This window comes from Seriola aureovittata, chromosome 10, assembly GCF_021018895.1.
Source record: "Seriola aureovittata isolate HTS-2021-v1 ecotype China chromosome 10, ASM2101889v1, whole genome shotgun sequence".
Lineage (NCBI taxonomy): Eukaryota > Metazoa > Chordata > Actinopteri > Carangiformes > Carangidae > Seriola > Seriola aureovittata.
Genome location: NC_079373.1, coordinates 16,911,118 through 16,924,799, shown reverse-complemented (window position 1 = coordinate 16,924,799; position 13,682 = coordinate 16,911,118). Strand labels below are relative to the sequence as shown.

Below are 13,682 nucleotides of genomic sequence, written 5' to 3'. Positions count from 1 at the left end.
ACTGCAAGGCTATTCTTTATGATCTTATGTGTATTTGAATTCCTCTGTCGATAAATCCTCTGCAAGGCAATAAAGACAGTCACACCCATTTTTGCAAGCCCACGAATTCCCAGACATGCAAGCCATGACATGATATTCCATATAAAGTGATGCCATATTCTTGATATTTGACTTGACATATCTCAGACAGACACATCACACCTGACTTCCTACGCATTTAGCACTTACACTCACACTCAAACTTCAGCATTAAACTGTGTCCATCATCTTGTTATTTTCCTCCTTTACCTGTTGGAAACAAGCCTGCACCAGGTTCTCTGGGAACAGGTTCCTGATCAGATCAAAGAAGGCATCCAAGCTGGACACATCATCATTTTTCTGGCCCTCGCCCAGATTCTCCTTCAGTTTGGGGTTGCCAGGGTGGATTACTAACACCAGGATGACTCCCAGGATAGCAGCAATAACAGTGGTGGTCATGTAGTAGACCATAGCTCTGGTGCCCAGGCGACCGCTAGATTTGGCGTCCAAACCGGCTAGACCTGCAGCCAAAACAAGCAAGATCATGTTTACCTGGTAATTACTTGGTCTTATTGAATGGAAATGTTGACTCAATACTGCGGGGCATAAAGGCTGAATGCAAAGACCATTAGGGGACTGCATAATGGTGTTTGATCATGTGTATGATTCTTAGCATGATGACTTAAATGAAATGTTGTCAATTACGATTTCATAATCAGGATTACAGTAGTAACGGGACTTTTTCCTCATGACAAAGCACTGAAAGGTGCAGATGAACAATTTAAAGTTTATTTGCCCTCAAACTCAAGTGTACGTGCAGCTCACTCCTACTATCACGAGTGTAAAGATAAAACTCAAACACACCACTAATACTAAAACTATCTAATATTCTTGTAACAATGTAATGTATATGCCATAAGTGATCGGTACCTGTGATTAAACTGGAGATGATAAGTGGCAGGATCAACATCTTCAGCATCCTCATCAGGATATCTCCAGGAAAAGCAATCACCATGACAATATCTGGGTGGATTGGGGCGGCAACACGGAGTAACATCCCTGATACAGCTCCCAAGATCACACCTGAAGTTCAAGGAGGAATGTGTGTGTGTGAGTGACACCGTACAAGTATATAATGGCAAAGTAGATGAGAATCTGGAATGAAGTCAGATTGAGAAGGCAGAGGAAAGCGAGTCACATAAAAAAGAGAAATTTCTGTGGGTGTATTGGCTGCTACTGAGAAGAGCTTAGATGAAATGACAAATGAGCAACAATTTTCTCCTTTAAAACGCCTCAATAACTGACCCCTGCCCCATCAATTCACTTGTTCGGAGCTGTACAAGAGGCTGTGAGCTGCATGCTTAGGGAGGACAGTGGGTTGAGGAGATAAAACGGAAACCTGCTAAGTGAGAGTAAATCTCGTGGAGGATTAAGATCGGATCTCTTCAAAGCAGTGGGGAGGAGGCAGCATGTCAAATTCCCTGGTGAAGCATGTGTAATCTCTGCAAACCCAAAATGCTTTTGAGGATTTTTTTTTTTTTCACTTTGTGGCAGGGAAGGTGAAAAAGACTTCTTCTAGCATTCAGCAAAGGAGGGAAGGAGAGGTAGTTGACCTTAATCTCAGACACACTTCACTGATATTTCTAACAGATGTTTTCTACTGATTTCTATCCTCTGTCTTCCAGTCCCTCTCTAGAGGCCTGAAGAATTGGAGAGTTCAGCCCCTATCTAACAAAGCCAATGTTGATCCCTGACATATGTCTCTTCCAACTAACAGTTCCTTTCCTGCCATGCAGCATTTCTGTCCAGAAAGTAAAGATGACCTCTGTGTGCTCTGATACCCCCCCCCCCCCCCGCCCCCCTCCTGTAGCCCTGCCTACAAGGCCCAGCAGTTGGCCTCTGTATCTGTCCTCTTCAGGCCAGACAAAACTCCAGCAAACCCCCCCACCCGCCCAGCCCCCCATCCCCTACCCCCCACCCCCGGGGCTGCACTTCCTCTGCTACCAAATCACTGCCAAAGATCACACAGCCCCAGACGTTGTTTAATAACACACACTGGAATCAAAAGCCCTCCAGCTTTCTTTAAAAAAAAAAAAAAAAAAATTGTACGCCATCCTCTGTGCTTCGATCTATCCTCCCGTCTAGCAGCATCCTGTGGATTCTGCACACCCAATGGTTTTGGATGGCACTTGATTTCCTGTGCCTTCTCTTTGCAAGTTCCCATTCAGGCTCTTATCTGCCAAGTGACAGATGATCAATGATTATGCTGGCTCGCTTGCTTTGCAAGAGTCCTGCCAAGTGGGGTGAGATGTACACATTACACATGCTCACAGAAACACACATGCATGCAAGTAGATACAGATAGACAGGCAGACACATGACTAAAGGAAATACACACACACACACACACAAATATATACATATTTATGCATCTATTAAAAGGTTCACAGCCTCTTCTCATAAAAAAAGCTCAGAAAGAAAGTGACCACAGAGCTGTCAGGCAGAACAAAGAAAAATGATATGTGCTGGTTAAACTGATTAAATCTGATTGAAAGCCTATAACCATAAATTGCATCACTACTTTTGTGCCCTTTCCTCTTTTCATTAAATCTCCCCCTGTGGCGTAGTGAGCCACTGCGATAATCACAATATTTTTCATGCACCACCAGAGGCTGTTTGGGTGTCCAGTGCCGCAGAGAGCTTTTGATAGCAACAGGTGGCACAGAGCTGGGGAAGGTCAGGACACCCAGTCATCTTACTGTCTGGTACACTGAGCAGGCACAGATGGCATCTCCTCCTCATATTACGTGCAAGCTGCATGCTCCTGCTCTGAGTTAACAGAACACTGAGCTCAGCGGTGGTGCCCATCTTTAGCATGCCCTGCTTGGTATTAAGTCCTTCAGGAAAAAGAAAAGGAGAGAAAGACAAAAAAAAGAAGATATAACTGTGATGAGGTGACTTACCGAGGACGGTGAGTGTAAGAAGAAGGTTCTTAAACAGCTTGGAGCAGATTTTGGCACATCTGGACTGAGGCCTGGCCTCAATGGGCTCCAGGTGACTCTCGTGCATCCTCACCTCCACTTGTTTAGGCATACTGTTGGCACTGTGTCAGAGAAAAAGAAAAAAAAATGAAAGGTCTGCTTACTAAATGCAAAACTTTAAAGCGGAACCCCATCAAAAACATACTCTTGCTCATACAGCATTATTAATCACTATACATCACAATCACATGGTCATGTTCTGTCATGAGTGGTCACTGTCAGAAAAAGCAAGGCGTTATGTTGAATCTGTGACAAAATAATGCCCCATAGCATAGAAATCAGAATATTCTGTGTGTGCATACTGCCTCTAAAAAACAGACAAAAGTGCATAAAGAAAAATGTTGAGCATTCAAATGTGTTGCCAAGCTGTCAGTCCGACACTGCTCATGGTTACTATAGCATCCAACAGATGGAAGCTGACAACAATCTGCTGCTTGTAAAATGGCAGCCCTTTGAAGCAATACTTCAGACACGAAGCATCTCAAGTATGTTGATGAAAAAACAATAATTTTCTGAGAATTTGGAAGAACTCACAGGCTTGTCTACATTATGTAATGTGGCTGACTGTAATAACTTGAGGGACAGGTTTACCATGCAAAAGGAAATTATACAGATTTTGAAGCAGAACTCTAAAAACAAAGTGGTGTTATTTACACTACATTTGCATCCACAGAACAAACTGTGAAGCAGCAAGTAATTTTGAAAAGGAATTTTAATCTCACCAAAATTCAGCACACATCACAATTCAAAATGCTGTATTATGTAATGTGTCTGTTTTTAACTGATTACTATATGAGGTGTAGACAAACGCTGACAAAGTTTCTTTGGTAAAACAGCAATGAAAAAGAAAAACAGAAGGAGAGAAAAAATAAAGATAAATGGCAACTTGACAATACAAAATTTGATGAAATACAGAGAGGAGGAGCAAACATATTGTTTGTTAAGACTTATACACTCTCTTCTCTGTCTCAGTTATGATTTTGTGAGAGCACACTTAGAATCACACAAAACCTCAAATACAATTTGAAGAAGGAAAGAGAAAGAGAAAGAGAAAGAAAAGAAAAGAAACGAAAAGAAAAGAAAAGAAAAGAAAAAAAAGGAAACGAAAAGAAAAGAAAAGAAAAGAAAAAGATGAGCTTTGGCCTTATAGCCATCATCTCCTCAAGAAGTTACAGGAACAATCTATCAAATTGTCTTGTTGGGTTTGACATCTTTTTTTGTGTGTAAGGAAATAGAGATGTCTCTATGTTGCTATTCATCGACCAATAAACCCATGAAAATGTCTGCTGTGATGGATTACAAAGAAAAGCAAAGAAGAAATAATGTGACTCTGACCTTTCACCTCACCCCTGGGGTTCATGGCCTAAAACTCACAAACGGAAGCCTCAATGGTGAAGTTAACTTTTTTGTCCTTGTACCCTCCCCCAGTAGTCCACTATGAAGTCAGAACACTTCATAGATATTAATCATGGTGGCTGTCAAGTTTTTTTTTTCTTTTTTTTTTCAAAGCTGAAACTTGATCAAAGGCAAGACAGGGAGCTCAAATCAATAGGCCACATTTAGGGAACTTCCTCGCAACCAAAGGCTCTTTATGATGTTATTGTTGTTGTGCAAGTAGTCACTAATAATTCCACTTGAGCACACACACACAGAAACTCACACACTTACACACACCTCCCCCGGCTTTGTGTATTGCTGCGTTGCAAGCTTGGCTATATAGGAAGACCACCTGGTCTGCTTCCAGGCGCACAGATGGATCAGTCCTGTCTCATCTTATTAATTTCAAAGTGAAGAGTGAAACACAGAAAATACATGCAAGCTACAATCACACTGTACCTCCGCGTTATTTAATACCTCTGATAAAAGCTGGATGAATTAGTGAAACCCCAGAAATAAAACACTGAAAAATTACCATGTAACCCCATTCCATAAGAGTGATGAATGCTGTTAATTGAATTTCCCCACTTTTCTCTCCCTTTCATTATTTTTAGCACGAAGAGAGAGGACAGCGGAAGCAGATGCTGAACGTCACAGAGGTCGGATATTATTCTGTCATGATCCTCTCATTAGCACTTCTCTCGCCAAGTCAGAGACAGATGAGAGAGTGGGATTCTGCAACCCAGTGAAAGATGAATATGAAAATGTACAGCAAAGAGTAACCAACTACATCAGACAACGATCATTTCACGCTAGTAGGGAAAAGATGTTTTTTTTATATATATGTTATAGACTAATTTTACTAGACAGAAAATTCTCCTTGCTGTACATAATTTTAACTTTCATTAACATGACATTAGCTTAGAATGAATTCTCTCTGCCCTTAAGAATAACTCTGAGATATGAAACCTTTTTCTGCATCCATTGATTTAAATTGATTTGAGCTGCTTCTTTTAGAAACTGTGAGTCACTAAGATGTCACTAAAATGTTAATAGCCGCTCATAAAGTGAGTTTCTGTGACTATAATTGGATTTGACAAAAAAAGTCCAGAAGAACGTCATAATTCAGAAGTCAAGACGGACACACATACACACACGCAGGCACGCACACGCACACACACACGCACACGCACACACACACACACACACACACACACACACACACACACACACACACACACACAGAGTTTCTCCTCCTCAGTCGCTAATAGGATCATCTTATAAACCGGTTAATCTTGGCCGAGGGCTTAATCAGATTAATTGCATTACAGGACCGTGAAGCCATGAAGAATTAATGAGGGTCTTAATAAAACTACACCTGATGTCAAACTTTTCACTCGTACACCAGAGAAGTTCCCTCCTATTTCTGCTACTGTGTCACAATTTTTAACTTTGATTTATAAAACAGATTGCAGTAGTGATAGCAGAAGTGTTAGTTAATCATTTAGAGAAAAAAGAAGTAAAAGTAGATTATGCCTAGAACTGTAAATGTAGTACTTACTTCATTTCTGGTGGAGTAGAGGTAATAGCTATATACATTGACCAGGATCAAGTCTCCAGTCTTTGTTGTTTAAGAGTGAATCAGCACAAGAAATCGTTAGCAGGATCACGACTGCTCCATCCAAAAAAAAATGTTGACAGATGTCAGCAGATAAAGGTGCCAGGTACAAACAACAGGGCTCTGCTGACAGCTAGAAGCTCTCAGCTGTCCACCAGCTAGTCCAACGCATCCAGAGAAGAGCGAGTCAACACAGCCCAGACGACAGACCCATTCACAGCCGCAGCAACCTGAATTGCCCCATCCTGATGTCTACAACACCCCCCCATACAAACACACACACTCAGCCCACCCCCTGACTCCACCAGCATCACCATCACCCACAGCCAGCTACACACACACACACACACACACACACACACACACACATGCACAACAAATGCACACTAAACAAACCTTTAGGAAAAAATAAATAACTAAAAAGAAGAAGTGTGTGTTGGGGGGGGGGGTCGATATCGAAGCTTAAGAGCCAAATCCATCAGGGATCCTCCATTCCCTGGACACTGTAATCCCTCCGGAGATCACGCTCCCAGACTCATCCAGCTACATGGGATAGTGAGGGGAAAGGCCAGGCTGCTGGAGATGTGCATGATGATGCTTACTAATGGCACCATGCGGACAGCAGTGCTTTGTGAGTAGCACCTTTTGCTGAGAAGGGAATAAACGACAAAGGAATGACAGGTGGAAGATTTAACATCCATAATGTTGGTGTTTTGGAGCTTTGAGGTCATTCTGCTGGACAGCAGATGGGAGGTTAATGTTTACCACTCTCTGTAGTTATGCTCAACATTTTATTATGTCACACATGAGCCATGGTGGTCAAATAGCATACAGGATAATATGAGCTATCTGCTAATGGGTATGTCACACAAGACCGCTCTTCAAAATCATTACACTCAGAGATATAATAGGCATACAGCATGTCATGTGTCCTTTGAAAACCCCAATAAATGATCATTTAAAAAAAGACAACACTTATGTCTTTTATGATACTGAAAAAATAAAGTTCGCACATTCAAGTCAGACCTCCAACATATATATTTACATATCCCCACCATTCAAGAAAACGCCAAAGCTCTGAACTCCACAGCACAAATGACCAACGTGATTCATGTGAGGATGGTGTCACAGTGATTTCCCTCTAGTATCCCAGCAGCATGGGACTTCACATCGTATTGAGCAGTATCACATTATTCTAATTAGGGAAATGTGTTGGAAAGCTATTTCCTCCTCAGACAAATGACCAACTGCACAACAAAAGCCAGAGGAATGCCATCTCTGTCGGCAAAGGTTGTGTCATGAGAAATCACTCATCCTAAATCCCTTGACATGTCATACTCATTCAAAGGGCTCTCTCAGGGAAAAGGGAGCATTTTCGGGATGAGAGCGAGGGACTAGGACAGAGAAGAAGGGGTTACAGGGGGGAGTAAGAGGGACACTAGGGGAGAAGGGGGTACTGGGGTCACACCAGCACCTCTCAGCCAAAAGAGGGGCCTGTGAGGGGAAGGCTGAGGCAGCCATCCCTGCTCTTGGCTGGTACCATGTGAAGCTCTCTGCTTCCTCTCTCTTCCTTCTGAGAGGCTTTGTTTCACACGCAAACAGCAGCAGTGGCCCCAACTCGCCCGGCCAAGCACTGCATCCAAACTGGCAGGGGCGAGAAAAGGAGGGAGGGGGCTCGAATGGGGGGGGGGGGGGGGGGGGGGGGGTATAAGGGTATAGCAAGAGGGGGTGGGGGCAGTGGGCATGTCCAGAATGCCAGTTCTTTCAGGCCACTGATGTCATGCCTGTGCCCACCGTGGGAGAGCAGCGGAGGGACCAAGGCGCCCCTTTCTCCTTCCCCCTCCACAGTCTCTTTTTCCAGGATGAATGAATCTTTCAGTAGCGGCACCCATTGTGTCCCATAATCGACGGCGATTATCCCGATTTTATGCTGCCTTCCCAGTGCGAGGAGGTTCCCTGAGTGCTGGCATTGAGGGCCACCGCGATGCAGCAAGGACCACGAGGGGTTGTCCTGGCAACACTCTGTGGCTTAGAGAGAAGGGGATGAAGGGGAAAGAGGAAGCTCAAAGCCACACACACACACCAAGCACACAAACACACAGCCTGCACACACACCATATAAAGATGGGATGCAGCTTGAAAGATTTGCAAACGCATAGACAAGTTATATCTATACCTCACCAAAGAAAATCTCTTTTTCACAGAAAAAAAAAAAGAAACATTAAAACACTCATAAAAACTTCACAGGATGTTTTTAAATAGTGCTTCTTTGGTATCTGTGCTGCATAATTAATGAGCTGCTGTCACACACCATTCAATGGCACTCATGAGCACAACATGAGCTTACATAATAATTAACAAGTTTGCATTAGAGACCGGTTGTGTGGTTATACTTGTCTAATTCAGGCTGCTGGGATCCATGCGATACCACAGAGGGAGATGTAAATGAGAATACCAGTTTCCCACTGGTTTCCCGTGGGGCCCGATGCCCATTCTCATGACTGGAGCATCACAATATACTGTGAGGTAAAGACAACTGGAGCTGGGCCAGGCTCCGGATATATCTGGCCCCTCTGGGCCTCACAGCCACTTGCCATGCAGTGAGAAGAAATGGGCTCACACATAGTGGCTGCCTAGGAGCTGTGGAAAAGCACCCCCCACCTCAAATGAAGCTCTCAGCAAACACTTCAGGTTGTGCTGTGCATAGGAAGTGGGAGATAAATTCTAGCATCAGAAGAAAGGGAAACATTGTCACTCTATATCTCAATTATGGATCCCTAGATGGTTGTTGGGAAGAATGCATTCAGTGATAGATAGTGATAGAGAGATGTGTGGACTGCCATGCAAATGTGGTTTATTCCATCAGCAGTGTAACCTACTGTTCTTCAGTAGCTCAACAAAACACACAAGTTGCTCTAAGAGTGCTGCTCGCTTAGAAAAAAAACATTTCCTGTAAATGGAGGGACCATAGCGAGAAAAAGAAACGTTCCCACTGGGTGGAAGTTGCCTCAAAACTTTGAATTGAATCAACCCCAAATACCAAACCCCAATCAACACTGTGCTTTCCCATTATCCCTATTATGGTTGTTTCCAACAACTGCCAAATGAAATTTACCCACCAGGGTCTCAGTAAGTTCAGCTCTTAGAGACTAATGGAAAAAACTTTTCATTATCTGCCTTTTATCTGCAAAAGAATCCCTTAAGTGTGTGGATGTGTATGTGTCCACTGTCCACATAAATGCATGTATCTTAGCTGGTCAATAAACTCATCCAAAGCACACAGCACCCTTGGCTAGACCTTGGTGTTCCTAAAAACTCTAATGGCTGGTATCTGTGACTGGATCAGAACCTCTATCTTCTAGATCTGGTTCATTTAAGAGAATGAACCCATAGGTGTGCCGAGTCAAACAGTGGTCAACTTGAAAGCTGTCTTGATCCACTTCCAAGTGAACCCTGGAGTGAGATTACAGTCAGATCAAAGACTGGCACAGGGCCAAAGGAACTGCACAATGAATGATGCATATTTTTGCTGATAGTCACCCAAGTAAATTCCATGCTGCCACTCACTATTTCTGGATTTAATGAAAGAGCTAAGCAAAGAAAGGAGAACAAATAACAGATCCTAAAGGACATAAACCTGTAACACCAAACATGTACATTTACAGTCACAATTTCAAAACTCAAGTGAGTGTCATTGTAATATTTTACTTAGTACTGCCGTATATCGGATTATTGCCTTAATGGAGCAAAACAAAACAAATATTAACAACTATAAAAGCATGTCATTGGATATATATTTTATTTTAATATATTTTCTGGAGTTTGGTTATTCTATGGGAACAGAAAACACTCTTTTTGGCTGTATAGCCATTAACAATTCTAACAAAAAAAATAATAAGAAGGAAAGCAATGCTTTAATTCTTATAAACAACACAATCAAACTTTGAAACTTTGAAACTGGAAAATGCTTTTCAGATGTATTAAATTCTAAATATTTGTGCTTTAGTGACAGTTGGAAATACTTCTTTTTGACAATGTATTACCTGCTATTGACTTGACTCATTCTTGGGGTGATTCTGATTGGGGTGCAGTCTGTTCTTGAAGGGTTAACCCTTCTAAACAGATATGGGGTAGCAGGCCAGGCTTTCAGTACCACGGTCAGTGACACAGTCTCAGGCCTCAGCTCAGGTCAACCTAACTCTCCATAGTGCTGAAAGAGCTGTGTTTACCACAACTGATCCTGAGCTCAGCATGGGCCATCCCAAGCTGTCAGGAGACCCCACAAGTACATTGTCAAATGCATTAAATTAGCATGTAACACTATTCTAAAAACTGTCGACAGATGGAGATAAAGTTTTCACAGGAATTCACACACACACATTCACTGACCTCTGGCAGCAAAACATACTCATTTGGCAGATTTTTGTCTCTGTGTGTTTTTCTATAACAAGTACCAATCTCCTTTTACAGTTACTTCCCATGCTGTGCAGCAATTTGCAAAATGCTGTATGTGTCAGCTGTAACAATGTCCCTCCCTCTTTTCCTGCTTTCATCACGTATTGAGACAATTACCACAATTTTTTACCATTCTGTTTTACAATCAGGGTGCATCAGCATCCGAGCAACGCATGATTGAACCATACGTGCCTGTCCCTCAGCATCCTCTAAGGTTTCCCTTTGTTTGGCACAACTCTTTGTGTCCATAATGAGGCAGTCATTAGAGAGAGCCTCTGGGAATCCTGAGGCCTAGTGTTGTAGTCTGCATAGGTCTCTCAGATGTGACCAGTCCCACTATAATTATGTGCTAACGGCCCATTATGCTGGGGAGTGGTTGTCATAGAACTGAATTTGGTCATTCCCATTCATGTGGATAAAATCTGCAGAGACATAGTTTGATGGTATCTAATCAAACTCCAACCCACTTTACTGCCAGAGCAACTTAACATAATCACATACTTGTACACACGTCTTTTCATCTCCACCCTCACCTTTATATCTCTTCTTTTCTCTTCTGTTGCACTGAAAGTGACCTACTGCCAAACCTGCAGGCACTCATGTTACATTACATACACTGTTTCCTCCATCATGTTTCTAAGAGTCTTAACCGTCCCGCTATGTTTTCAGTCAGGTCCTTCAAAGCTGCAACCGAAAGGATTGTGTTACTGCCCATCCAGTATCCCCTATCCCCAGCCCCCATCATTTGCCTACAGCTGCTCAGATGAAAGGTCAGCGGAGAAAAGAAGATCATCCATATTTGAGATTCTCCCGCTGTACCTCCCTACAACCTCCTGTACCAGACGAATGGTTACGCACCTATTGCTCATCTCTCATCTCCTCCTATAGCTGCTCCTGTCTTCATGCTGGCTGCAAATGAAGCAATGCTACAGTACTATCATTAGCAACCGCACATCTGTTTAACAGAACTGGCTGTATAGCAGCACGCAGCTTTTGATGGCTTCAGTCCGATCCCCACAGGACCTCATTAAATCAGGCAGTAAGGCAGGACCACCCCACCCCCTACTACAACCACCATTATGGTATACCCGCTATATTACTGAGATGGGGATGACAGAGGCAGAGAGACAGAGAGAGAGAGGTGTATAGTAAACAGAGGGAAGGGTGGGAGGGGTGAAACGGCAAGAATGCAAGATAAAGATAGATGTGTAACAATGTATGGGGGAAGGGTGGAGGGAAAAAAAAGGGGGAGGTGGATAAAAGAAGGTGTGGCTAATGAAGGTACGGATGGAGACAAAGGATTGGAATGGCGAACAGATGAGAAAATAAGGTGGAAAGAAAGGGTTGGGCGAAGGTAAGATTAAAGTAATCAACTGAAGTGGAGAATGAGATGGAGCATATCCCTACATTAAAAGTAATATGAAGGACTTCTGTGTTATCAGGTTATCTGTGGATACATGAAGAGCTGACATCTGTGTTGGGCAGCTGGCCCTGTGAAATGAGATTACTGCACAAATCACGTTTCATACATCACTAGACTCACCTGCTACACTCTCAAATTTAAACAATGTAGACGATCCCTGCACTTACTCTCACTATAACCCCCTGCCCCCCCACCTCCTTCCCTTCACGCTCCCACTTGTGTGTGCACAACATACATTCCAGACATGCGCACAAAATATTGCACTGTTGCCTGTGGTCATAAATCTCTGTTGGTCCAGTCCCGCGGTATCCGAGGCGGGGTGAGGAGGTTACAGTCTCACTCAGGATTTGCCAATAGGAGGACTAAGGAGGATGGATGTTCTCTCACTAATTAAACACTGGAGTCTGTAGGGACTGAGCACAAGCAGCAGTAGCCATGCCCCGCTCTCCTCACACCACCCCGCAGTGTTGACAGAAAGGGCATTCCTGCACACACACACACACACACACACACACACACACACACACACACACACACACACACACACAGATCATTACATCAGCCAGCTAAGCCGGACGACTGCACACACACATACACATAACTCCTAAAGGCTGCAAATCAATGTAATTTTTTTTTTTAAGCGTATTGCATCATGTCCAGCTCATATGGTTAAAAATGCCATCAAAAGTCACTGAGCTGATTGAGATAATTCCTAAAAAAGAAGACAAATAAAATTCCAAGGGCGTATTTACATCTACCCTAATACACAGTATGTGAAAGTGTAAATGTAAATTTCATGCTAACTAATGTGCTATACCCGGTACAGTTCACCGTAGACATCAATACTTAAAGTATAGATGTATACTTTAGATGTTGCAGCTAGTGCCACAAACTGTACTTGATACAACCGGCAGAAATTCCTAGACATACATTAGGACTAATTTAATTCAGTATTTCTTGAATAAAAGTACTCTTGTGCCTCTTGGATATGTGCCATATGGTATCTACTGACTGTCATGCTATGCTTATTACTGCAAACAGAATCTGAAACATGTGTAGACATGGCCTACAGTGATGTTATCATACACACATTTCTATGTGATATGATTATTAAATAGTTGAAAACTCCTTGTTCCTGCTTGTCTGTGTATCTGCACTGAGGAAAACACATCACATCAAGGATGACCAGAATGCAGTGGGGAAGCAAATCAGGAAAGCAGGGAAGTGTGACAGAGCTGTCAGTCTCTCAAGTGTGTGTTCTCTCCATCTCTCTTCCTCATTACAAACTCTCTCTCTCTCTCTCTCTCTCACTGTCTCTCCCTCACAACGCATCATTGCTACCACAACACTGTGTCATCTAAAAAAGTGCCTTGAACTGCTGAGTATGTCTGACAGACAACACATTTTCAGCAGAGGCAGATATGAAAAATATGAAAACCTGGTGTGAACCTGAGTGCTGGCCCAGCGGTTTTTAGAGCAGCAAATACCATTTTGTTCAAATCAAGCAAATTCAATGGCGCATGTATTGAAAAATATCATAAAACAAATCTGCAAAGATAAAGGCGAAAGGGGATCAAAGAAATATATCTGGTTTGTGTTTAAACAATTTGCTTTTTACCCTTTTTCTAAAAGCAAAACTTGCGTCTGTGCTGTAAGGTGAAGTACGATTTAAAGCCTCCACACTCTGCAAGCCTGCTTTCCTTTCAGGACCACTTCACTGACGCTGTTCTTAGAGAAACACGTCTAGACG

The 13,682-nt window shown here is 42.8% G+C and overlaps 1 protein-coding gene across 3 annotated transcripts in view; it reads right to left on the bottom strand.

Annotated features, from left to right (window-relative positions):
• slc1a2b (solute carrier family 1 member 2b) overlaps positions 1-13,682 on the bottom strand; it is a 31,071-nt gene that overhangs the window by 9,768 nt on the left and 7,621 nt on the right. The window contains exons 1-4 of one of the 3 annotated variants that reach the window (XM_056386673.1): positions 5,998-6,286; positions 2,982-3,121; positions 949-1,101; positions 289-539 (exon numbers count right to left, since the gene is read on the bottom strand). In XM_056386673.1, the coding sequence (XP_056242648.1) occupies positions 289-539; positions 949-1,101; positions 2,982-3,121; positions 5,998-6,035 (582 nt within the window). In that variant the 5' untranslated portion in view covers positions 6,036-6,286. Of the gene's footprint in view, positions 1-288; positions 540-948; positions 1,102-2,981; positions 3,122-5,997; positions 6,287-13,682 lie in introns of those variants that run through there. The other 2 variants (XM_056386676.1, XM_056386675.1) reach the window with 2 other exon arrangements.